This window comes from Conger conger, chromosome 14 (genome assembly GCF_963514075.1).
Source record: "Conger conger chromosome 14, fConCon1.1, whole genome shotgun sequence".
In the NCBI taxonomy this organism is placed as follows: domain Eukaryota; kingdom Metazoa; phylum Chordata; class Actinopteri; order Anguilliformes; family Congridae; genus Conger; species Conger conger.
The window spans coordinates 29749000-29776754 of record NC_083773.1 but is presented as its reverse complement, the minus strand read 5'-3'; the positions used below and the strand labels follow the sequence as shown (position 1 = coordinate 29776754).

General features: G+C 44.4%; 1 protein-coding gene across 1 annotated transcript; it reads right to left on the bottom strand.

Moving 5' to 3' along the window:
• Window positions 1-375: 375 nt before the first annotated feature.
• snta1 (syntrophin, alpha 1) lies at window positions 376-27240 on the bottom strand. The gene is made up of 8 exons (XM_061220079.1): window positions 26872-27240; window positions 21366-21551; window positions 7223-7418; window positions 5677-5866; window positions 4348-4478; window positions 3619-3815; window positions 2648-2835; window positions 376-1912 (listed from the first exon to the last, which is right to left on the bottom strand). Exons 1-8 carry the CDS (start codon window positions 27155-27157, stop codon window positions 1820-1822), a joined length of 1467 nt encoding a protein of 488 aa, XP_061076063.1. The 5' UTR covers window positions 27158-27240; the 3' UTR covers window positions 376-1819.
• Window positions 27241-27755: the final 515 nt, after the last annotated feature.

The window sequence follows — 27755 nt, the reverse complement described above, 5'->3', positions numbered from 1 at the left end:
ATGGCATGCCTGTGTACTAATGACTTTTATACAAGTATGCAATGGTGAAATGAACAAAAATGATAATTCCTCCAGTGAAATTATTAGTAAACAATGGACATTATATCAATATCTCTCCTAGTTAGCACGCTTTTGAAATTAGAAACTATTATGGATTTGGTTCCCTGGACATGTGTTTCCTGTTGCAATGGGGTTTCACCAATATGAACATAAAGCAGAATATAATAATCATAAGGTTGCTTTGACTGAATGTCACAAAATTAAGTTGTGTATGAATGACTTTCATATGTCTTTAAAGTGATTAAATGCATCCATTTAAATCTAGGGAATAACATTTCAGAACAAAATGAGATTCAGGATTCTAACCACAACACATTAAAAGGTTAATAAATCAAAAGTTTATTACACTTTTATTTACAATCAACCTTGCAAGGCACACTGTGTTTTAAATTAGAATATACAACGCTTGTCTTTTCTTTGAAAAGCAAAAACAGTTTTAGTTTTAAATATATATTCATATAATTTTGTTGGGCACCATATATAGCACTGTATAACACTGTATAGAAAAAGCTTTATGATGCAGGTTGCAGTCTCCGCCAGTCTTGCAGTGATTGAATGTAGACCTACAAAAATGGGGTTCACAAGCTCTGTGACCATTGATGCTGGCTCAGTTAAATTCAGTTTTAACTTCAACTTCTTCTAATACAATTATGGAAATGATCATTTGGAGGACCTAGATGACTTTCAAGGGAATTATATTCCTTGACCACTAGAGGACAGTCTGATGGGTTCACAGATGCGTCCCCCATTTGTGCGCAACAAATACAAAAACAGCAAGAAATGGCAAGAAGAAACATTCTTTCTCCTGTTAATGTTGCATACTATGCTACACACCTAATTGTGATTAATACTAAATGTTTGCTTTGTGGTTTCATCAGTGTAGGATGAGTCTGAAACATTCATCTAAGACGGGGGAAAAATAATACAACTATTCTAATGAAGCTTTGAAAAGAGCGCAGAAAATAATGTTCTTGAAAATGTATTCATTCATTCTCACGTTGAAAAGACAGTAAGTAAAGGGTGTACAAAATATAAATTCACACATTTTATTAAAAGGCGCAAAGAGTAAGGCAAGGCAAATGACCAGGGTAAATAGATTGCTGCCATGTGAAATCTGCAGGGAGAGCAGATTAAATGTATATGTATTTGGCTTGCTCGAAAAAGAGTATGAAAATGTGAGGAAGGTCACGGACGATGGAGCAACGCGGTATATTTGTGTGTGTACACGTGTTTGTGTTAAAAACACAAGAATCTACCCAACCTCGGAGACTGAATGGGAGTCACGTCATGTTCCACAACACGGAGAGTGGAGGCATATAAGATAGCTCTCAATCAGGTACATCTATAATGTCCGGGATGGAATAGGCAGAGTAGTGTATTTACTGTACTTTGAAGGATACGCTGATGCAGATGTTCAATATACACACTTGGAGGAGTGGGGGGGGGTGAGGAAAGTTACAATGAAATGATATCGTTTGGTACCTCAAAAATCAAGTTGACAATGCAAATAACAATTGGTAGTTCCTTTTTATTCCAGTGTTTCTTCTTGAGGCAGGCCCCTCGATGAAGGAGGCGCCTCGGACAGTACGTTTCCGTTTCTCTTCAGACTGGGAGGATTCCTCTGTGTCGTCAAAGCTCTTCCCCCAGGCCCCAACACTGAGTTCTGACCTGCCGATTCTGTTTACCACTGTCATCTCCCCCCTACTCCCGCACCCCTCCCCACCGACCTCCCGGGCTCTGCGGCTGACACCTGTCGTCGTCATGCCAACAGGCCCAGGCGTTTCACCTTGGCCGACAGGAAAGAGTGGATGATGAACACGATGGTTTTGGGGCAGGAGTGCAGATCCAGTTGCTGCGACAGGAGAACCATAAGAACCACAGAGAGTATCATTAAGACAGTGGACAATAGACAGAACATCTCTGCACGCTAAGGTACAAGCCGTTAACCTTGCCATTAAATGCACATATCAGTTATTTGCAAATAATACCACTTGGACAGTTCAGCGATCACTGCATTTAAATCGCCGAACTATGCTTATTAATAAAAAGGAGATTGCCTTTTTCGGTTAAGGACAATTGTTGATTCATTTCGGGCCAATGCTCTGCCCGTTTAAAGGGCAATCGGGCAAGATGGCAGCAGCACGGAGTAGAATGACTTTTGTGGCGTTTCTCATTAAAACCCCTGGGAACATCACACTTCCTCATCAACCTAGTATTTGCATGATGTCACAGAGCGAGATACTGGCCGCAATGCATTCAGTTACATATATCTGGAAAGGTACAATAAATAGCACTTTATAAAAAAATGAACTAATTTGAAAAGTCTTTTATTATAAATATGACCATAGTGTTGAGATATACTGAAAGAATGGTTAATATATTTGTAAAGGATAGCATTAATCTGTGGAAGTTTGTACAGCAGCCCCATTGGTGTAATTGTTTTCAATAGCAGAAGAGGTAGATGGCACACAGCAGTTTTGGCGCTATCAGGCAGCCTCTCACTGACTGAGGGAGGGAGACTCATATAACGCGCTGAATGTAAACAGCCCACTGACCGCCATCTCCGCACACCGTGTTCAGCACTCACAATCTCGGCCTCGGGGCCGCCGAAGTCCAGGTACATCATGCGGACGCCGTCGTCGGACGACATGCGCAGCTTGTCGAAGGGCCTCTGGAGCAGGACCGTCTTCTTGGCCCCGGCCTCCTCGGTGAAGATGGTGAAGCCCTCGTCGATGTGGACTCCCAGGGTGCACTCCTTCCCGTCCCAAACGCAGGCTGAGGGGATGCAGGGCAGGCACACTCTCTTTCTCTTTCTCATTTAACGCTTTTTCAATGCCTTACTTTTTTATTTTGCTGGTAGCACCATCAAGGTGTGAACCTTGATGGTGCTACTTGTTTAATGGTAACTTGTTTATCTTTAGCTCTAGTGTTTGCTTGTCATATGAAGCATGCTTTTGTAAGGCACATCTTATGCTCACAGCTCACTGCTGAGGTTGAGGTGAATGCAGACAAACATGGAAAGTTCTGGACCATGGCAAAGAGAAATAGGAGGCACATCCACTCTACATGTATAAGGGCTGATGAATAATAGTTCCCTTTACAAAGACTACTGCATGTTTCACACCAGCCCCTCACATGGAAACAGTCTAGCGTCAATCACGCGGTTAATTTCCATATCTGACTCACTTTCCCGCCTTCAGGCAAGAATAAAACATAAGTAACTCCCACACTGCCATAACAACCTTTTCTCCCAAGTGCTTTCATTCATGAAACAAGTGACATTTTCATCCCAAACTTATGTAACAGTCACCATCTGTCAGATAGGAAATATGAAAATATGCACTGACATTTTAATTGAGGCCTTTGAGTTACTCATGTAGTGCCAATGTGACAAATCAAAGGTTGGAAAGAAGGACAACTGATGTCACTCATGGGAGCAACACTGCCTAATGCAAATATGAACAGCAGAGGGCGCCAGAAGCATGTGCATGCAGTTTCCCTGTTAAACCATGAGTTGTCCCCTATGTGTGCGAGTAGCCTTCAGGGCCCAGTCCATACCTGTGGTGACCTCTTGTATGAGCTCTGCAGCATTGTGACAGCCTTCTATCAACATGTGGGTCCAGGTGGAGAGGTCTTTGGCCGAGTCCACGCGGTACACGTGGGTCTCCACCCCCTGCCTGGTCCCTGTGCGGAGCGCGAACGACAGCTCCACTTCCTGCTGGGGAGAGCACTTCCCTGGGCCTGAGTGAACTAACCTGAGAGAGAGAGAGAGAGAGAGAGAGAGGGAGGGAGGGGAGGAGGGAGGGGGGGAGGGAGAGGGAGAGAATATAAAAGAGGGAGAGAGGAAAAGAGAGGGAGGGAGAGAGAGAGAAGGAGGGAAAGGGAAGGAGAGAGGGAGAGAGAGGGAGCGAGAGAGAGGGAGAGAGAGGGAGGGAGAGAAACAGGGGGAGAAAACAGATGGGGAAGGGAAAGACAGAGAGAAGGTTGGAGATGGTGTAATCCTTCATTAATTTATGAGGGAATAAACCTTGCATTCATCTACCACTCGCCTAACTTTCCACTGCCTATCAGCCTAGTTATGCAAAATCCCTATTTTCGCCAACACACACTAACTATCTGAGTGGAGCTGCATGTGCAGAATCTATGACCGTAACACATCAGTAACACACAGTAACACATAAACACAAAGAAACAGTGGACCGTAGGTGGACCGACAGTGACCGGCTGAACCAGGGTGTGAGTCCTGAGAGCTGACCGGGGAACGACCGCACGGACACAAGCGCTGACCTGGTCGCGATGAGTGGGTGGCTCTGCTCAGCACTGCCGAGGGCCTCTTTGTTGTCCGGCAGCGCGGGATAGAGGACCAGGTCCTTCTCGGTCAGTACGGCCAGGACCGGCTTCTCCGGGCCCTGCTGAGGCTGGAACCAGGGGAGAGTTCTTTGAGTCAAACACCACGGATTACGGAAACCTTCTCCAACCCCACTCCGACTCCAACCCCATCCTTATCATGTGTTTTTGTCAACACAAAGATTTAATCTGAAGCACACCTAATGTTTTACTTATATACACGCACATACGGAAACAAACACATGCACACATTTACACACACACACAAACACAAGCATGCATGTACACACACACATACACACACACACACATTCTAATAAAAATCTAAACTGTAGTTTTAAGCCTCTGGTGGTGTGTTCCATGTTTGAACATAAGCGTGTGTTGTGGTCTCAAACATCTGGAGTCAATTCTGATTTTTAAAAATGGGGAGTGTTCCAGCCTCTTTATTTGAGCTCGTGGGCATTTACGGGAATTTGGCGAAGGGATCTGATGTTAAAGCAGGGAGATTTAATGTTCTGGTAGCTTCCGAACAGGCCAAACTGCTTGCATCCCGCATCCTTAAAACGTGGGTTCAGTCGTGGCACTGTTCCATCAATCTCATCGCTTTTCCTCCCTGTCTGCCGTATGAAAAGTCAGGATTCTGCTCGGATCAAAAGCAGCCTTTTAATAAAGACCTGGAATGCTCAAATACGGTGTGTGTTTTGGTTCGGTTCCATGAATTGTTTATCTAAAGTCTATCCAAACAGCAGTGGTAAATCAGTTTCTGATTGCATGTTAATTTCAAACAGGCAATTGTGCGTCTGACCACCCACCACCGTCTATATTAACACAATGCAACGGCGGGCGTTCATAGAGACGGACTGCATATTACTGGGCCTGGTAGTTTCAGGCCCACTGAATTCCAGGCCCCCTCAGCCCCTCAGGCCCTCACTGAATACTATGCAATAAACAGGCCTGTTCAGACATGCCTCAATACAACAGGCTTAGCATTTCCTGTACATTTCTATTTGTATTTGAACTCCCATAAGGCAGCATACAGTATATGGTATGCACAGGGAATAAAGTTGGCGGTATTGTTCTTGGTGTGTTATGGTTGTTGGTGTTGTGAACATTCTGGCGCAACATGCTACGCAACATGTGTGGTGACTGAGGTGAGCTTCACAGTAAAGTGCTTTCAGATTGCGAAAGACACTATAAACAAATTGTTATTATTTTCATTGTTACTGTTGTTAATATTATTATTGTTGTCATTTTTATTATGATTATTACCTGTTCGGAGAGCCAGCCCACATGTTTCACCTCCTTCCCATCCTGTAGACTTTTCATGTCCTCTCTGACTTTGGGCAGAAGAGCCGCAGCCCCTGATTGGATGGCATCGTACCAGGAGAGCGCCATGGCGGGGTCCTTCGCCCGGAGGAACACGCAGGACTTCCTGTCCGCTGAAATCACCTCAAAGTACCTGCAGAGTGGAAGGACTGTTAGCACAGCATCTGTGACATCTGCCAAAAAGATCTACGTGTTTGCGAATAAGAAGGGAAATGAAATGATGTTTGTGTGTGTATAAATACAAATACACACACACACATACACACACACACACACAGTTCATTTAAGTACTGGGACAGTGACAATGTTCCTTGTTTTGGCTCCGTACAATGTATTAAAAGGGCTGTAATTCCTATACGCATCACCAGATAGATGTAAACACCCTCAGTTGAAAGCTGGGTGTCTGCACTTTAACCACATATTCATTGTTTCATTGTTTCTTTTCGAATCCAATGTGCTGAAGTACATTTAAAACGTCTATTTAAAAATGTCTTTCTGCAACAGCGAAAAAAAAAAAACTGGTTTTCATTTCATACTGTAATATAATGTTATGGTTTAGCCACATGGGGTTTTGAACCAAATGTTTTCATTTCTGAGAAATGGGACATTTACATTACAGAGCTGGATGAGTTTTCAATCCGTGTAAAAAAGAGGTTGTTTTATGTGGGGGGAAAAGACATTTGAAATAAATCTCCAGGAGGATCTTTTGTTGGATACATTATGCATTTATGAGTTTGCGTGGCACCAGACCAGACATAATCCGGAACAATTTCCTCTGGGGTTGCTGTAAATCTTTAACTTTTTACAAAAAAGTTGGAAACTAGACCCAAGTTAGATATTAAAGTAAATATATGCCATCATAAACAAAGGGGCCAATTATCGGCCTCCCCCATTTGTAACTCCTTGGCAACCACTGGTATATATTTACCTACATATACATGTGACTTATTTTAGGAACAATATTGTCAGTGTGAACTAGCGAACGGTTCATAATTGATACTTGTTGTACTGGAGATTGTGACACTTTGTGTGGGACTAAGGGAAATGTCAGCCATTCCGAAGGCCACACGGCATTCTGACTGGGGGCCGGCCCTGTATTGTGTTCCTGTGCGTCTCCACAAAGCCAGTCCCTCCTCCCCCACACTCCGCCGAGAACTCCAGCTTGAACCGCAGGAGCTCGGAAAATGGGAAACCCATGGAAACAACAAGGCTGGTCCGACCTTTCCCAGAATGCACTGCACATTCCCCCTGCAAGAGGCAGACTCTCCGGCAGTTCCTAGAGAACTGTTGATTTCATCTAGTACGTTTCTGCTTGGCTAGATATCAGCTGGCTCTAATCCCAGTCCAAGCCTTGTATGTCTGCACTGTAGTCCTGGTCTGTTCTTACATACAGTAAGGACAGAGACGTGTGCACAATTAGTATAGGGCCTTACACTCTTAAGAAGTCCTATAAAGATCTGGCCTGATGCTACCTGTTGAGGGGACCTACCTGTTTTCAGTATCTGGGGGGCACTGCTTCCTGGTGACCTGGCACACTTTCAGAGGGATGGTTCGGGGCTCCTGCAGCCCCGGGGGCGAGCTGAAGGGGCCCTGTTTCTGGGGCGAGGCTGCTGCAGACTCCCACGGGGCAGCGCCCCCTGGGGAGGCGTTCTTAAAGTAGGCGGACATCTCCTTAATGTATTTCACTGCGGGGAGAGCAAGAAGAGGGAGAGAGAGTTTGTGTGAGGGCCTCGGGCAGGCTAAAATGTGTTTACCAGGCCCGGGCCTTCGGGGTTAACCCTGAGTTTGAGTGCGAAGGCGTTTTACACAGCTGTACACGTGTGTTTATACAGCTGCGCACAGCTGTGTCACAGATTACACTGGAACTGCTGGCGGCTCATGCTGCTAGCGCACTCTCCCAGGGTGTGGATGAGTCCCACGGTCCAGTATGAGATCCTGACCACAGCAGTGCGGCTGACTGACATCAGCAGTTCTGCAGGGTGGGGCAGAATCTGCCATTGCATCAGCCGGGGACGGAAGATTACACTGGACGGGTCTGTACTCATCTCTTAGGGCAAGAGGCTGATCCTCCTGCTGAAAGAGGAGCCCTGCTCACACTGCGCAGCTGACACTGTTCAGCTGACACTGATCAACTCACACTGTTCAGCTCACACTGATCGACTCACACTGCTCAGCTCACAATGTTAAGCTCACACTGTTCAGTTCACACTGCCCAGCTCAGGCCCAATAGCTGGAACAGGAGCAGGGGCTATCAGCACACAGCTCAGAGGTGAACATTCATTCCCCTTGGCCCTGAAGAGGACGGCCTCATCAAACGCGGCTCACACATTTTTACACACGGCCTATTTATACAGCTGTTAGTGAAGCAGTGCAGGTTAAAGTGTCAGAGAACACGGGGAACACAACAGCTGTTGCAGCTCCCGAGGCTACAGGCTGAATGTTTCACTGCTGGTCACACCTCAATCAGAGATGTCGAAAGTATTCATTTTCCATTGGTCGCCTAGAAAAAAAAGAACTTGTAACGACATCACTAATTGGGTGTGGCCAGCAGTGCAATGGAGTTGGACATTTTCAAGGCAGAGAAAGTGGTGCAACAGCAGTTTTCTGTTGGGTGTGGACGGACTTTTTAAGCACCTCGCTGAAGGGGCACATTGTCAGAACCCCCGCTGGGAGTCAAGCCTGCAAACCTAAGTAATAAGCTCATGTCTCAAACTGCTATACTACACTGCCACCCCTAAAGGTTGTACAAGAGGGACTCAAACAAATGCGTGTCATGGGTGATGACACAAATGCTTTCTCTCTGAGCTATTCCAGAACATGCACTTGTAGTATCTGAACAAGATTAGCCCATACAAGTCCATTCCACACACTGGAAGAGTGCTTTAACAAGATGTACACAGAACTGGGCAATCCGTATTTGGAGAACAACTTAATTGGGGTTAGAAATTGGTTTAATAAATAAATAAAAAACACAGATTAGACGTGAGTAATCAGATCAAACCGATTCCCCAGTGACAGAGATGATTGGGCGGCAGGGTTAAGATAAGCTTTGATTTAAAATGAGTTTGAAATGAGTGCCGGCATCCCTGCCTGTTTCCCCTGGGTGAAGGCGGTAGCTGGTCTGGTTGCTGTGGGGAGCCGCGGTATAAATAGCCCCGGGGGAGTATCGGGTGTCGACCGCAAAGCGCAAAGTGTCCCTCCCACCCTAGGGTGGGGAGTTTCCTACATGCCAGAAATAGAGCGTGCACTCACGATCTGAACCAGAGACCATCGGTCCTCACGGTCACTCCCCCCAGCAGCTCCCAGGGGCTCTCTCACCCAGCCCCACCCACACACACCCACACACACCCAAATGGGTACATGGGCACACAGTTCTGCTTCTTGTCAATTGTCATGCACCCTTGGCATATTCTTCCCACCAATCGGCTGCTGCCTTTGTCTATGTCCGGGTGTGTACTGTGTGATATGATTGGCCTGCACATTGTTTGAGTGCAGTGCGTTTAAAACTCAATGTGTTCTGAATCGGTCCAGAGGCAACCAAACAATGCAATACATTTTTCTCAACACTGAAATATCCCTTGGTATTAATAGCGATAGCTACATGACTCCGGGGTCTTATCCATTGAGAGTGAATGACACACAGTTAAAGAAAAAATCTACAAGTGGGAGGCGAAGTGTCTTCAGCAATTGTCTGCACAACAAAGCTGGTCTCAAACACACACGAGTGGGAACAAACAAGAGTGAAGTCAACCGAATGGGCGTGGCTTTTAATAAAATCCCAATGTTAGCGTGAATACCACTCTCCACCAGCATTAATTTCAGGCTAAAAATAGCTGAAAAAGCCGTTATTACCTCAGCTTATCTGGTGAGCTGGGATGGCGGCTTTGTGTAGCTTCTCTATTCTCCTTCTACAGAATCCAGCCTTGCTCATTTCAGAAAGAGGCAGACAGACTTCGCGTCGGCCCCGCAGAGAAACCGCCAGATTGTGCGTTCCAAGCAAATTCCGCCCGGCCAAATGAAATTTAATCCACGGGCAGTAAAAACTAGCGAGAACATTTGTGAGTCAACATTCATGATAAACGCATACGCGTGGTTTGCCTGGGAAAAAGGCTGTCACAGATTTTGTTTTTACCATTCATGGAAACCTGTTCCGTGAGATGTAACATTTGTCATGAAAGCATGTGTGGCACACGCTGATCTTTCGAATCGAAGACTCGCGTTAGTTCAGACCTTTCCGCCACTCGTTTGGCTAGTACTTCGCCGAACAGGCAACAGACATTCAACAGTGTGTCCGTCATTAGCCCTCCAGCCTCCGTTGGCAAACACAACTGTCGGATGCCAAGTCAAAGACAACAACGACCTATAGCTGAGCCCCCTGCTTCCTCGTTGCCGTGGGAGCAGCCGAAATCCGTTTCTGCTACACTGTGACTTTTGAAGCATGCTGTTCGTCTCATAAGCCCTATTAGTTGTGGAATGTCCTTTTACCTCTCTGGCATGCACACACACACACACACACAGACACACAAAGTAACACTAGCAAGCATAGATATATTGCACATTCCACATCACACAAATACACTCTCAAATATGGACAAACGTGCTTGTGCATTCGCTCACACACAGACACAGGCACACAAAACGCATAATACACTCACACCTTATGTATGTAATACAAATACACAAGTATATTTTCACAAAGTACACCATGTGCTCACAGGGGGGGGGGGGGGTTGCGAGAGAGAGAGGCAACACCATGTTTGTGTGTGCACGTGTGTGTGTGTGTGTGTGTGCTTGTGTGTCTATGCATTTTTCAAGCAGTCGCCTGGGTGTGCCCTTATGATAGAAAAGTGTCAAATTTGGTTCATTCTGTTGTCGAGAGAGGTGTAAGAAACATATCCACTCCACTACTGAAAGCTGTTTTTTAATCAAAGCTGTTTCTATTAAAACCAAAACAGCTGCCAAAAGGCAGCATCAGGAAATGTATAACGCCCCAGAAAACCAGGCACATCCAGACAGAGCAGCTCATTCTACACCAGAAGGCGACGCATAGTGTGTCACAAGTGTTAATTAAAAACTTAACCGAGTATGAAATGTAAGTCAATTCTTCTAAAGGAAAAGGCCGTTAGCTGAACACATTTCACTTTCTGATCTCAACCTAAAAATTCTTTCTGCGTATATCAGCTGAATTTATGCAGGGCGGAAAACATTTTTTAAAGAGTTTTCACCTTCAACTACAGACAGTTTTTCAACCCTCTTCTTGCAGGAAGTTTTGCATTGAATGTTGGTAAGACCAGTAATGTGGTAGAGTTAGATATTCCCTTCATCATAAAAAACTTAATAAATAATTTGCCTGCAGAATCATTTAATAAAACATGGCTGTCTATATTAAAGCAATTCAATCCAAAAAGAATGACCCCTGTCCTCCACTTTGAGTGTTGAATTTAAGCAAGTGGTCCTGTTACAGAAGTCAACAAACCCCCAAGAAACAAAGGAAAAATGAAGAGTTGCTGAAGTCTGTCACTCCAAGGTAGTGCACTGTAGCTAAACTGAACTGGGGCCACAGATCGAGACTGGAGATTAGCACACGGCCGGTTTTGCGCAAGGGCCGTCGGACCGATGCCGGAGAAACTGGGCGGTCAGTGTAAAAAAACGCGCTCTGAGGGCGTTCGCACCAACCGAACTGTTCCGTTCCCGGAGGAGAGGTCGGTTGGGGTCCTGATTTAATTGAGCCATTTTCTTTTGTCAGCTAATCCCTCGGGGGGCCGGACAGGAATGCACAAACCGCACTGTCTGTGAGTATATCCAATCCCGGAGGCCAAGCTTTCCTCGCGCAAAATGTCAATGCTTCAAAAACAGGGTGGATCACTGAACTCATACACAATGTGCAGTCAGCCATCGCAGAGGGACGCAGGAGTGGGCCCGTTCTCTCCCTGCCTGTGTGAGAAGGACAGTCGTTGAAGACAATCTGGCTGTGTGCGCGGTTTGACATCCAAAGCCACATTTAATTCAACCAAGCTTAACGATCAGGGACCACTGCTCATTAAAGCCAAACCAGCATGTTTTAAAGTCTGCATCCTATTACCTCTCTAAACAATCTAGCCAGTTTCATTAGAAAGGCTCTGTGGCTGAAGAACTCCCCGCTGCACGTGTCATGCTTACCCAGTGTGGGGTTCTGGTTAGCAGTAAGTCGCACGTTGCAAGAGTTATGTCAGATACATATGCACAATAGGTTTGCCAATTATTAAGGTCTCCTTGACTGCAATGAATTCAATCTGGGGTAATTTTTGTTGTTATTGAAGAATACATTTTGTGATAAAACACATTTGTGGTTTGGGTCTCTTGTTTGTTCTCTCGTCACGAGTATCTGAACGGTTGATAGACATGTGATGTTAGGATTTATTCCTGCCAAGCAGAAGAATCACAGGTGCATGCAGACACAGTGATTGCTGTCATTGAAGTTGCAAGTTTTAATGGTCATAGCTCCATGTTTACAATAAAAATGGCTACAGTTGTGTAATTGCAATATCTATGTCTCCCTCTCTGGTCAGTTATTCAACATTTGCAGCCGATAGTGTCTGGGAGTGATGGTTGAATGACAATAAGCCTACTTAACTTTTTCACCCAGTGTCCTCTCAGTCTGCATTCGGGACCACATTGTGTACTAATTTACGCAAGTAGTACATTTAGTAGACAGTATTGTTCATATTTTGAGGACACAGTAGTTAACAGCCTGTTTTCGACAAGGCCATAGCCACAGATGACCAAGCTGACATTGATGTGAATGCTCCAACATCTATGGGTGTCAACTGCCTATTAGCCAGTGGGGTAATTTTTCACCAATCATGCTCTTTTGTAGGTGGAAAATCCAGGTTCAGAAAGTAAAAGTTCTCTCAAAAAGTTGCTAATTAGCTCTGAATACTTCATCCAGAAGGTAGAACTAACTAGTGAGTTCAGGAGGCTCAGTTCATGGGTGGAAGAAACACATGGCAGGATTTTTACTTTCTGACCCCTAGACTATCCACCATGGAACGCGTCCATTGACAGTAGTATACCACTGGCAAAAAATTTCTATGACCATTCAGACTGTAGGAAATATATGATTAATCTCACTTCACACATAACTTCCATTTCCAGAAACTATTTTAGGTTCTTGACCCATAGCCTGCCTTAGGAGATACCATGCAGATTATGCACAAAAACAACATTTCAAATCTGGCATTTATCACCCTTTACTTCATTAGATTTATAGATTAATTGTGTGCCTGTCAATTACAATGGCACACAAAACAGGCACAGAGCATATTGTCTAAGATATGCTTGAGTGTGTTCGCTAAAAAATAATCTGTTAAAAATGGAAAGCAATCAATTCATCAGACATGAATCACTTGACATGAGTCACTCAAAATTGAACACATACCAGTGCGGGGGCTTCACGCCAGTAAGAAAGAAATATGTATTCCAAAGCCAAACACATTTTCCAAACACAAGAACAGCGATAACAGCAAATCTAATTTCTGACTCATTAATTATATTGCATGCACCAGATTATCTGCCAGTTTAATTCTGATAGACAACTCTGTGGTTGCTACTTTTCTTTTCCTTTCAAGCCAGGTCACATCAGAGGGCAGAATTGTTTTAATAAATTCAAGAGGTAGCAGTTTTCATCAGGCTTTATGAATGTTTTCTGTGTGGACATGTTTGGCCATTAAGAGTTGGCAGAAGAGCAAAATAAAATGGCAACAGGGAGTAAGGAGTATTATAATCATATCTGTCTTCAGGCAGAATAACCATAAAGCATAACTGTTTGGATAATGGACTCAAGGATATCTTGCAGAGAGAGATATTGTGTCAGGTCTCAGGTTAACTGAACTTATCTGACCAGCTGAGTCAACAGTAACATTATGTACTCTCCAAAACAGTCAGGTGAACATTTTAGTTGATATAGGAAAGCTGCAAAGCCAGTGTAGAGGCCGAATCTCTACTCCAGTCAAATATGGCCTCAGCTTAGGCATGGACTCAGATGTTGTAGGACCAAATCCCAGATCACCTCATTAAATATTGCTGTATAACAAGACAGTATATAAACGCTGTGAAAGCTGCTATGGATAAGGGAACCAAATAAATAATGCAATGGCCCATTCTGCAAACAGAGTGAATACATCACAACAAAATGGTGCAGCAGACAAGCAGGTCTGATGACAAAATGGGGCTGCCTCTCCGCTGCCAAAGCAATGCGAGAGACGCAGACTACTGCAAATTAATCAGGCGGTAACTTCGCTGGCAGTGGCTCGCGGAGAAAGAATCCGAATGAATGGCTTTGCCAGGCCTCGTAGAATCAGTTTTTTTTAACAGGACAGGCTCTGCCGTAAATCTTGGCAGTGTTGTAGTTGTGACTTCGGCCCCCGGGGAGACCCCGGTTCCCCCCCACCCCCCAGTGGGGCTGGGAAAAGGAGGGCTGGATAAGTGCCACTGCAGTAGGCCCCAAAACCCCCATGATTCCCAGCCTTCCTTTGTCTGCGAGGGGCCTCCCGGTCTGGCAGGGGCGGGCGGCCTCTCAAATACTTGCCTGCCGTCACCTGTTGCTTCAGTGACGGAAGTTTGGCAGGAGTCTAAATGAAGAGAGAGGGGCAGAGGGAGGATATGGGGGCGGGGGGGGGGGGGGGTACGGAGGCAGGGGGGGTTGGGGCGGGCACTGTGGAGAGCAGGGTCACTGGGGATTTGTGCTTCAAGGTTGTTCCCGCTTTAGCAAATGATCTGCTGGCTTGCAACATTGGGTGGGTGAATTGCGGGTTTTTCTGCAGACAATTTCATGTGCAGGGAAGCGTGCATGCACACGCACACGCATACCCACACACACACACACACACGAGTATGCACGTACACATTGTGCACACACACACAAATGAGGAAATGTAAGTGGTAAGAATGTGTGTCAGGTACAGATTTATTGTTTTCAGAATAAACTGATTGCCCTTAGAGAGCAACTGTATACACTGTATAACTATGTTTATTCATATTTGTAGATGCTTTAAAACAAACAATCCATTCGGGACAGTGGAAATTCAGTTTGGGACAGCAAAATTTCAGTCCACTTGCGTGACTGGGCAAGTTGGGAAAAAAAGTTAATGTTGAGCCCTGCCAATTGGTTGACCACTGAGGATCTACAGACTTTCCTAAGAACTGAGCTACTCATTGGTAATATCACTCTGGGTGTGTGTATGTGTTGTGACACACACTCTAGAGCTGGAAATATGAAGGTTGCCAAGATAATGGCACCATTTCACTGTTAAAGGCAGGATAACATCTTTTGATTTAGCCTACACAAAATAAAACATCAAGTAGATATTTCACAAATGAGAAGAACTGTAAATAGCAAAATGAAAAATGCATATGAACCACTGTACCACTTCAGACAGACAGACAGACAGACAGACAGACAGGAAGATTTATTTTGACCGCTTTCCATGTGCTGGATTCAGAAGTAACTTTTCAGGTCAGAAGTTAGCTTGAGCTCAAGACGCTGACAATGCACCGTGCAGTGGGCCCTAATCAGAACACAGAAGCAGGCTAATCTATCAACCTTTCACAACTTACATTTTGGAAAAGATTGAACTGCTTTATTTCGAACAAATTCACACAGCACAACAAGTTGAAAGTAATTTTTTATCAGTCCGAAATAAATGAAAACCTTTTTTTCCCCTCAGTTAAAAGTGACACGATACAAACTTTGCAGTGTTTTCTATAAGATGAAGAAACTGTGAAATATTTCTACGGCTCTCAGTAATATATCTCTCAGGACCTTGGTTCTTGAAACAGAAGATCATAAACCACTTTCCTCACTTTCATTCACATGATATATTGGAAGGAAGTAACCTCAAATAGAGTATGAACTAAAAATACTTTTTAAAGTACCTCCAGTTTCCATACAGTTCACCTAAGTTCTTGAGTGCGTGCAGCAGTGGCCATTGGTATCCACTGTTTAATAGAACTACAATTTGCATTATAATTATGAATAAAATGTACAATCTTACCCAGCGATAAACAACTCTGAATCGCGCCTATAAGCATGGCCACAATGGCATCCCAGGGTACAACCAAAGCATGTATACGGCAACTTCTGTGTTGAAGGCTGCTGTTGTCAGAGAGTGGCAGTAAACTACAGTTAACATTGTAATGAGCTACAGTATCAGAGAAAACCCCTCGAAAACACACTTCACCTTCATATTTAATGGTGCATGCTGCAGTGCACAATATTGTGTCATTCTATCCACCGTAACAACAATGCAGTGCACACTACTTTATTCTATTACCTCCTATCCTGTAGTACATACATAGCTCCACAATGCTTGGCCCTTTCTTAAATTACACTCGAACCATCACAGTGGCATCCTCTCTCACACCATTAACTGCACAAAACTGTGCTTGCCCACTCTGAAGTACACACTCACTCTGAAAAACACCTACACTCCTCTTTCTCTGAAGTACACACTTCCACATTCTACATTCTTCGGCCCCTTACACCAAAGTATCCTTCCTCAATATGAAGTACAAGCTCACATACTGTCACTCTTATGCACACACTTATATTCCCTTACACTGAAACAGACATTGTTAACCTTCCTTATCTTTGAGTACACATTACCACCCTCCCTCTCCCTATGCAGCACAATACCACCCTCTCTAATCCTGCAGTACACACTAACACCTTCCCTCAGCTAATAATACATGCTGTAATCTCCTATCCCTCCTCACACCCACCCAGTGTTGAGGCAATGCTGCCTGGCTTGTCTCATCCATGGGAGTGTAACGTTTGGACATATATGTGACTGTAGTTCCAAATGTATCTGGGTGGAGTTTCCCCTTGTTTGTGTGCTAATCTTCTCCTGACATTAACTAAAGCCATTAATACCATGAATACAATGAGCAAGACTTAGTCACATATTTGTAAGCCTGACAGTGAAACACAAAATGCACTCCTTTAAAATGGATAAATCTTTTATACTTGAAAATAAACGCTATAATGCAGTTACCCACAGATTTGAGCATTTCAACAAGAAGGCTGCCGTGAAATCCCATACGGAGAAATCGGCTATTCTTTAAGCCAAATACTGAATTCCACTTGTTTCTGTAAAATTATGCAGCTGTACAAATGGATAAATCACATTTGAGCTATGCAACTGGCCTTGGACGAAAAATACAGCGCTACGCCATTTGTCCTGCTTGCTTTCTTTAATTTTCTCCTTTTGTGGTTTCTTTTTGACGGCTGTCGCTACAAATGTGTGGTCTCTGAAAAGTTGCCGTCAGCGAATCCAAGGCGGGGTTTCTCCCCGACCCCGAGTCTCCTTCCATGTTCTGGCTCATTACATCGCACAGGCGGGCTGCGCCGCCCCAGAAACAGCCACACTGCGCCATACGAGTGCCCCAGAGCTACCGAACATTATCATCACCAGAGGGATCTGTGGGCCTGTCCATTTCACCGCTGCGTGCTGTCTACTCACCCTTTGTGATTTTCCACAGTAGCCGCCATAAAGATTAGAAAAAAGCCCACATTAGCACAATCAATTTTCTAAATTGCTCTCAAATCTGCCGTTCCGGTCCTCCTCTGACCTCTGCGGTTACCCGCCCACTGGACGGCGCGGTCTGCTCGGAAAATCATTTTCCCAGTAAGCATATGCAGAAACGCCGATTGTTTATGACACAGCACATCAGAAATTCTCTGTCAGAAACTCAGTGATTTGGTCATTTGGTATGCTAATGCAAACCAAAGCCCAGGGAACCTTCTCTCCTGGTTATAATATAGCTCAAAGCTGCTGTGAATATATGCTTTTCTTCCCGGCATTCTGCAAAGCTCAGCACTAGCCAGAACTGCACGAACCTTTCCATTTCGTCCTTTGTTAAAAATACTGCGTTTAGAAAAATAACAGCTTCTCCCTTCAGCTAAGAGCAAAATCCAATTATTATTCCACAAATGTATATTTTGGGGAGCAAGTGACCTAGCTTTCAAAAGAATAACATGTCATTAAAATAATTTATGCTTGTTCACACATACTTTGCAGAGAACATAGTCATGTTGTTTGAGGACATTTGGCACCAAGAATCTGCAACTATCAAATCCCGTGTCACTGCCTAAGTCTGTGTTTGCCAAACATCACAAACACTAAAAAGTGAAACCCAAAAGGAGAAACATTGTCAAAAGATTTGACCTGAACAAACAGATCTGAATTCTGGGACTCTTTGGCACAAAAGCCAAACTTATGACTCCAGCATGTTGGGCCTGGCACTCAGTTGGTAAATGAAAATGTAACACAGTACAATCAAGGAGGATGCATTTTGAAGGAGCCATACATGTTGTAGCTGGTACTTTGCATTAAATGCAATCACAAAAAAGGCACACACAAACATTCAAACACGTACACATGTACACTTCACCAGCTTGCATAGACAAATGTGCACATGTAAACACATACAATATGCAAAAACTCATACACACACTCCACAATTATGCAAGCATGCGCACACATACACACACATGCATACAAACACCTGCACAAACTCATATTCAAATACCCATGAACAAACATGCATGCATGCGCACACACACGCAAATTCCCGTTGGATCCAGTGTGTATTTATCTGTGCGGCTTATGGGTTTATCAGACTTCCTCACATTGTTACCCCACTTTGCCACACAGCGAGCTCCTTTAAAGGGAGTCACCCCCGTTACTGCAATCCCTTCCCCACCACATCCTATGTCTGCTGGCAGCATTCCCACCTGCTGGATTAACCATTCGAGTCTCCTTCAGTCCTTCAGCATCTATGCAAATGACTGCACACCACAAGGTCCATGTGCTGAGTCATACGGCTTAATGTCTGTCACTGCTGAAGCTGCATACTCAAGTTTGTCTACGTGCTTTCCTTTCTGGGGGAGGTGGCACACTTGAAAATGTTGTCACTTCAAATGAAAGGACTTTCAGTGCGAGAGTGGTGTTTTCGTTTCACGCTGACAAATGACCAGGGCTGATATTTCCCACAGAAATGCCCATGTTCCAGTTTTTGTGTGTGCATTTCTCACCATGGAGGGGTGATGATGAGGGGAAATATGTTCTTTCATCCATTGTGAATGATATCCCCTTTCACACAGCACTAATTCATTCCTACTTGTGGAGATAAACAATGATACTACTGTGCAGGATGTGGGACACATTTCTCCGGATCACCCCGAGAAATGCAGAGCCTCAATGACTCCACCGAGCATGACAGTTAATGGATCTGGCCGCTTTTAATCGGATTTGTAACCCTGACCTGCCCAAAACTTTTCAGAACCGGGAGCTCCAGTGATATTCCTAGGCCTTTATTCGTGCTGGAATGTCCGTTTAGGAGAACGCAGGCGAGCATGCACTCCCCTCTGAAGCACATTCAGACCCAGCTGCTGCTCGCTCTCAATCTGCCGCCCGACAGCCGCTGTGTAGGAGGGCTGACTGGCACCCGCAGCTGCACGCACCCGGTCGAGCCCGCCAATCGCTCGCACCGTTCGGTGAGGAACATCCTGCCCACCCACCCCTCCCTGGCTATCCCTCCCCGATGCAGTTGAGGTGGCGGGGCTAGGGTTAGGGAGTTTACTAAATATCCAGCTGTATAAACAGATTGTACGTGAAGAATGTAAGCTGTGACACTGGATAGAGAGCATCTCCTAAAATGGCTAACATTTGAAACGTGTCTTAACGGAACGGGCCACTCAGAATCAGAAGCCCCGGGTTTGCTGACTTCTGATCCCCGCGATGCTGAAAAAGCACCGATGAGTTTTGGTAAAAGGATGGGCCTTTGATGAGGGTTAGGGGGTGGCGGGGTGGGGTTGGGGCTGTCGAGAGTGAAGCCAGAGAGGTCAGGGTGTTTGTCCTGGAACACTTTCACAACCTCATCAACAAATGTGACCTCTCTTTAATTCTATTCAGGCACGCCAAAAGCAGCCAAAGACAAAGGCAATGTAACAGCAAGCCAATCCATTCATCTTTCTTCGTGGCATTCTCTCAGCTGGCTGACAACGAGAGTCCAAGGCTCATCGGGAAACCACATGGGTCTGTGCACCGTTAATCAGGAACCTGCTACTGAGGGCCAGGTGGATTGACATCAAGCACACGCTCTAAAATGGCCGCTTTGACAATGATAGTTTGAGTGCAGAAACATCTTGGGTCCACCTGACACAGGTCACATCATGCCATTATTTGGTTTATGGCACAAAGTATAATCTCACTTGTATTCAGTTAAGTTCATTCATGGTAATTCATTACATTTAAAATTGGCTTTAGCTGATGGCACCAAATTCAGATTAAGAGGACTGCGACAATAAGGTGTAGAATGATTGTTCCTTTCACAAAACCTTGTGCATTCCTGTGTCATCCTATATCACATGACATGTCCTGGCGTTACATCCTGCATTCCACAGACCCATTCGACCGAAACAAAACAACATAAAAAAAAGAAAACACACTCAGACTGGGACTAAAGTGCAAATGAAAGAATTCTCATCAATAAACCAAACGCACACCTTCAGCTTGCATTCCAACCCACTAGTTCATATTTAAAAAACCGATGGAATGTTTCCGACGCTCACACTGACCATGAAAGCCTCATCAAACATTTGCGCCGACAGACACTAACCCTGCTCTCGAATTACAGCGTGACCGACGGCCTGTCCAGACCGGGGGTGGCAAGTGGACCGAGGTGCACTACACCCACCTGCTCCATCTATTTCCCCCTACAGAGCTGGAACCAGGCTTGTTCACCAAGGCTAGCATTCATTATGTAGTCTGTCATGCTGGCTGGTTTAAGCTTTGAGCTACTTGCTAATATAACTGCTGAGTTGCTGAAGCTCAGACTGCTACCAGTCCTGGTCCTATTGCATTGACTTCTTCTGACCTCAGCTTTAGAGTTGACCTGCTGATGAAAGTCTCCATTTCAGCAGAAAGTGTGACATCATGTGTCAGTGATGGTCGTGTAATCGCACTGAAACGCTGTGAATTGTGCGGGGCGGTCTGCCAGCTCTGGTTCCACCCTGTGCTTTCCTGGTTCCGGCTTTACGAAAAAGGGGGTTTTAAGGGGTTTTAAGGATCCCTAGATCCTTTGCAACCATCAGACATCCTTCGAACAGTCTCCGTAAACTCCAATCACAGCTCATCATTCTGACAGGATGGGTCCCATATGGCCTCATCAGAAACAGTAAGCAACACAGTTGACTAAAGTTCTTTACGAGTGTCTGCACGGTAACGGAACAGAAACCCCAAACATAACGAACCGCGAATTTGTTCTGGTGACAGTTGGTATCATTACTGCTGCTAGAATGATTCTTAATGGTTGGAAGAGCCCTACCAGTCAAGACCGGAGAAAGAGGGAGTATCCAACATCAGAAAGTGGGGGATGAAGAAGTTCTTGACTATTTACAACATTTTTATTTCATGCTAAGTCTGAGATGCATGACAAAGACAAGTAACCATGGACGTTACTGTTTAACTCATAACGATTAGTATTTTATTTTTGCAATTGTTCAGCAACAATTTCTCGAGTTAAATAAAAGAAATAATAAAAATGCATAAAAGTTGAAAACATATATAGACAAATGAAGAAGGTGTGCCTACCTTCCAGGACGACCTCTTTGCCGGTCTTCTTCAGGGCCTGGACGGCCTCGTCGTGCGTTGCTTCCCGCAGGTCGCAGCCGTTGACCGAGAGGATTGCGTCACCCACGTAGAGCGCCTCGGTCTGGTCCGCTGCCAGCCCCTTGAAAATCTTGGAGATGAGAATGGGCATTTTGTTCTCCTTGCCCCCTGTGAAGAGACACAAAAGTAATCCTCATCTCAAAGGCACATCATCATTCAGCACTGAAAAGATGTGCATTGTGCCCAACCAGATGCTTAGAAATAGTTACAGAACAGAGCATTCTTTGGCAAAGTCATTGGGAGGGTTTCACAGTCCTAGCTTAATGAGAAATCAGGGGATGTTTGTGTAGGAAGGAGTGCTTGTGTGGAAGAAGGCCGTCATTTGAAGAATGTCTCCCTTCTGTTTTGCTTCAAAGTAGAGTACTCATGCTAACGAGGCCGCAAGCTTGCGGAGGTTTGAAAAAACTAGATAAAGAAAATCTGAAGAGTGTAAGCAGCACAGAGGAGCTATGCTAGCCATCCAACACGGCCTGTTCTGAATGGTGCTACAAGGCTGGTCTTTTGCTGAAGTTGAACAGCTTGAGCGATCGTGCCAAACGTCAATTTTGGCTCATGCCATTTCATTTATCATGTAACAGTGAACAAAGGTCAGGCTGATCCACTCAAAAAGGCTGCTGTTAGTGCTGGTAGGTGAACAGGCTTCTGAAGCATTCATAAATAAGGACTATGGTAAATTAGGCCTGAGTAAATTGGTCAGTGTTCATCTGCCACTGAAATACTGAGGTGTTGATAGCCTCGTGAAAGAAGCGTATGTCTTGTGTCAGAAGGAGTCGCTGCAGGAGGCAGTCTGGCTCAGATTCCACTGCTATCAGATCTGAATGCAAATCTCACGCATTTGTGTCACATTTTACTGTGCTTTTATGTCAGGCCCATGCTTTTATGTCAGAAAAAAGATGCAAATCTCACAGGCACTTCCCAGCTTTAAAAAAAAAATCCGATTTTGATCTATACACAATACATAAGATATGAATCAGATTTTTCCAAATCCAGTGGAGTCGCTTCTGGGGGTAGTCTGGGTCAGATTCTACTGGTATCGGATCGGAATGCAAATGCGCCAGCAGGCATATTCTCCTATCACCAAAATTCTACTGATAACATCCCATAATAAGCTGAGAGAGCGGGAGTCTAAAAGAGTACAGACCACAGAAATGGTTAGTTTAATTTTGTCAGAAATGTGTGGACTAAGTTGTACCTTTACATGCACAAACAGTGCTATGAGAGATATTTTCAAGAGGTAAAAATCTGCTAAATATCTGAGTAGCACAATCATCAGCGCAAAAACCAGAGGAAGTGTTTCAATATCTTTAAGTGCATTTAAAAAAACACTTTAGTACTACTTACAGGAGAAACATCTGCCTGATGATAAAATTGGTTTGATAGAGCACTGAGTGAAAATAACTATTTTCATATTCCATTAGCCCCAAGGCTATAATGTGTGGACATTGTTCTCCCTTTGAAAACAGTACCTACGTATCCCTTAATCTCCTTTCCCTGTGTTATCCTAAAAACAGCTGGTGTCTCAGCCCTTAGACTGCCTCCTTCTGGACTTAGCCTCTTAATCGGCTCAGACCTCAGCCTCAGGCTGTCTGCTCAATAGCCATGCAAATCACCCCAGTGCCATCCACTTCCCCCAAAAAATATGCTCTCTTGCACAGGTGATGCGCAGCAGAGGAGAGACCCTGAGACCAGATCATACACCTGGTTACATTTTCAGAAGATACCGGGCAGTGAAGACACCAGCCCAAATCCATTGTTTCTTCGAGCTTAGTCTGTTTAGAAGCTTTAAGAAGCTAGTAGAATGGATTTGATTTACATTGTAATTTTCTTGAAAGATTTTAGAGTGAAGCTCACTTCAGCCACCAACAATATTTAGCACTCATCTGGCTGATGCAAGGCAGCCATTTTGTGCCAAAACAATCAGCAAGGCTGAGGCGGAAAGGCAGGCAAGATTAAGCCACGTAAGCTGGAGGATGATGAAGTGGTCAGATTCAGAGCTCCAATTTTGGAAGCTGGGCAGGACATCCAGGAACCCTGTACTGCAGTGCCATTGGATATGACCTGGGTCACTATTGCACTTACAGCAACACCTGGAGGGGCCAAAACTACTTTGCATTTGAAGTGTTAAATACCTGTTGCAGGCTTCTTTCAAGAGAAAGAGACTCTGGGTTTAATGTGTGAGTTTCTATACCTACAATCTCCTGATTCTACACTGAGGTCCATTAGCCATAACTTTGCAAGGTCATCCGGGAACTCGTCATTTCAAAGCAATTTACAAAGTTTTGATGTAAAATGGCTTGCATCAATGCTCTGGCCTCTACGATAAACACGAGCCCTGGTTTCATTTCAATCAGCATTCTAATGGTTTCTGTCCCTCTCCACCTCTCTGCCACTGCCCACCAGGCTGATACAAGGGGGAGAGGCCCCCCACCTTCCTGGGTACACTCCCTAAAATAAACAGCAGCAGGCTGCTTTGCCCCCATTAGGAGGCTTTTGTTGTTTCATCTTGGGCCAGTTGCTGACAGCATCCTGGCAGCCACATGTCAGCTGTTCCCATCGTGGTGTCAGCTGGGCAAGCTGCCGGAGCTCACCTGAGACCCTGGTGACCACCACTCCATGGCTCTCTCTCCCTCTCTCTCTCTCACACACACACACACACACGCACGCACGCACACTATGGGACACACAGGCCCCAGTGCTGCAAAACTCTCATCCACATGTGAGGCTAACAATGGTGGTTTTGAATTATGCATCATTAAGAATGTTGTCACTTTCCCCCCCAAGTTTCACCATATGGTGCATGTTAATGACCATGTCCTGCATAATTCAGAATTGGTAAGGGTCTTTGGATATTTCAGGCTGTGGCTCCCAGTGGCGGGCAGAGAAATCTCACACAGCATGGGTGTGAAAGGAGTTTGCAAAGGAGCCTGTTAGATCGGAGCGATCCCTGCAGGCTCCTGGAGGAGAACGGAAGGCGGGGAGTCAAAGCAAGCGTATATCAGAGCAGGATCCATGGAGCGCACGTGTGGAGGTATGCAGATGTGGAGATCTTAAGAACAGCAAATCCTCCCATCAATTCCCTTGCCATCTTACAAACTTTCTATCTCGACACATTCGGAAAAAGTGATCCTTGTTCTAGCAGGTCCTGCTGCATGCAGTGATTACTGATTGCAGTGTGTAAATGTAACTTTGAGCCAAAGTCGTCTTTTTTTTTTTGCTTGTTTGTGTCTGTATGAATTAATTCCATTGCTGAGATTGCAACCAGCTGATCTACATTACTTTTTCCATCTCACAGCCAGAGTTGGACTTGAACATTTGACAGGAGAACTCAAACAGAACCTTTCCCTATAGACACTGCAAGCTGGTCCCACACACTTGCTGGTTCTCTTGTTTTCACTGTACAGAGCCAACACCAGCTGAAGGGAGTAAACAGTGCAGCCAACTGTTTTAATCCTGCTTTTTGATCAATTAAGTGCTGAGTAACAACTAAAACCAGCGCACACACGTGCCAGTCCAGGCAAGGTTAGCCAGCCCTGCATTATCTGAATTCCTATCCTCAATCAACATAAATTTAACAGCAGTCTAGACACAGAGCTATTCATCTCCTCCCTTCAAGGGCCGCAATCTCATAGTATAGTATAATACTGCTTTGCATTATTAATATACACTCAGTGAGCACTTTATTAGGTATTTATTAGACTTCTTTTTAGACTTATTGGTCTTCTGCTGCTGTAGCCTATCCACTTAAGAGGTTTGATACGTTGTGTGTTCAGAGATGCTCTTCTGCACACCACTGTTGTAATGTGTGGTTATCTACATTACTGTCACCTTCCTGTCAGCTTTCAGTCTGGTCCTTCTCCACTGACCTCTCACATTAGCAAGGTGTTTTTGCCCGCATAACTTCTGCTTACTGGATGCTTTTAATTTTTTGCAACATTCTCTGCAAACTCTGAGATCAGCAGTTTCAGAGATATTCAAACCACCCTGTCTGGCACCAAAAATAATTCCATGGTCAAAGTCACTTGATAAAATTTCTTCCCCGTTCTGAAATTTGGTCTGAAAAACAGCTGAACCTCTTGACCATGTCTGAATGCTTTTATACATTTAGTTGCTGCCACATGATTGGCTGATAAAATATTTGCATTTACAGGCCAGCCTAATAAAGTGCTGAGTGAGTGTCTATATGGCCTTTAATCCTATGATCTGGAAGTGCTTTACTGTGGAGGGGGATACTTCACCTCAGCCACTGCCAGTGTGTGCCCCACACCTGGGTATCACCCACATGGTAACAGCAAGAGCACTGCAGCTGTAAGCTGTGTTCAAAAAAGACACTACCATGCATTACTACTTGCTCTGTATTAATTTTTAAATACATTAAAATACACAAAGGCTTCATGACGACTCATACATTTGGTCACTTGTACCATGGCAACAATTTGTGCTTCATACCGCAACACTCCACTCAGGCAGTTCAATGACATTGATAAAACGTGATATATTACAGTGAACATGCGCTGCGTTGAATAAACTGCTGAATCACTGGAAGCACTCTTCACCTGGGAAGCTTATGTTGAGTGTGCTAAACCCGTGTGAATAAACTGTGTATATGTGTAATATGAAAAAATATGAAAAAAATAAAAAATATTATTTACTGATCTGCCGTGTTAGAAAGTTTACCAAGTAAAAGCAGATATTCAATCAATCAACCAATAAAATATATCTTAATGCTCATTGCATCATCACAAACCACTCAAAAATTGTTTTTGAGAAGGATTGAAAAAACTTGAGCAATTCGACTCATTAGCATGAAAATGACTTTCATGAATATCACATAGCAGAAGATTTGACATAAGATAAAATGGTACGAATGAATGTGATTAGGTCTTACTGTTTGGTTCTGTGACATTTTGTTGCCAGAGCTTCTATTGTGCCAACATGAACAGACATTGGCAACCGAGTGTAATGGAGTGCAATTGAACCGATGTATTAAAACGCGCCGCACATAATACAGTGACCTTTAGAGAAAATTAGTATCTGCAGGCACATGCACTTTATAGCTACGTGTTGTTACGCTGCCGTTGTTTGCGTGTCCTTGTAGAACTGCAAAGCCATTCTAATTTTATCTTGATAAACTATAGCCTACTGAACACCTGTGAGCGAGGGCACCACGCATTTATACTGGTCTATCAATAACTTTGTAGACTGAACTTTAGGGCTAACCACTTTGTACACGCGTTGACAAAGATTAATTTAGGACGAGTTTGGTAATATCCATGTAGAAGTCCACCGCACCTCAGCTCTTCTAAAACTTCCGATTCTATTGGTCATGTAATGTAACACTCACCTCTGTGAATAAATAACGTTTCGAACTTTTCGTAGGGCTGCTGAATTGCAATATGAAAAAATCGAGTTGCAATGTTGCTTTTCTTACCTTTAATACTGATACCAAGTCCTCCAACATCTTGCTTAGTAACTCGCACCGTGCGCTTGACGTTGGTGATCGTTTCGGGGATTGGAGAACTGGAACTCAGGTTCGCTGGGTCCCCATTGATTGCTCCGGCTGGATTCGAGTTGGGGTTTGTGGATTCAGCAGTGATTTCTCCCGGGCTAACGGTCAATGTGTCCTCGGTGAGAGAGGCAAGCACACGGATCCAGCGATCCACTGTGAGCCGAAGTTCCAACAGTCCCGTTTTCTGCGCTTTCATCCCGGCAGCCATGTTCAACACATTCCTGGAATAACTCTAGACGGGTTGGCAGTCCTGTGAAGAGATGGGGGTGGAGGGAGGTCTGAGATGCCAGGAGAGACACAGACCTCTCTCTCTCTCTCTCTCTCTCTCTCTCTCTCTCTCTCTCTCTCTCTCTCTCTCTCTCTCTCTCTCTCTCTCTCTCTCTCTCTCTCTCTCTCTCTCTCTCTCTCTCTCTCTTCCTCTAGCAATTATAATTAGCAACTGTAAATCCATGTGCCCTGATTGTGACCAAACATTGCTATTCATTTTAATTCATACATTAAAATGTCATTTAATTACAACTGTTATTGAAACTGATGTAAGTGCAGTTTCAGAATTTGGCATTGCACAATTTGGAGGCTGTGTTTGGTGTCATGATTTAAAAAATACATATACCTGTCTGAATAATAGTATTAGTAGTAATAATAATAATAATAATAATAATAATAATAATAATAATAATAATCTATACATTCATTCTTTCTGCAGTAAATGGAATGACCTTAATCAGTTATTCTTGTGTGATTGAAGGGAAGTGATGACCAGATGAGCATGCACCTGGCTTAAGCATTCCAAAAGACATCGCACC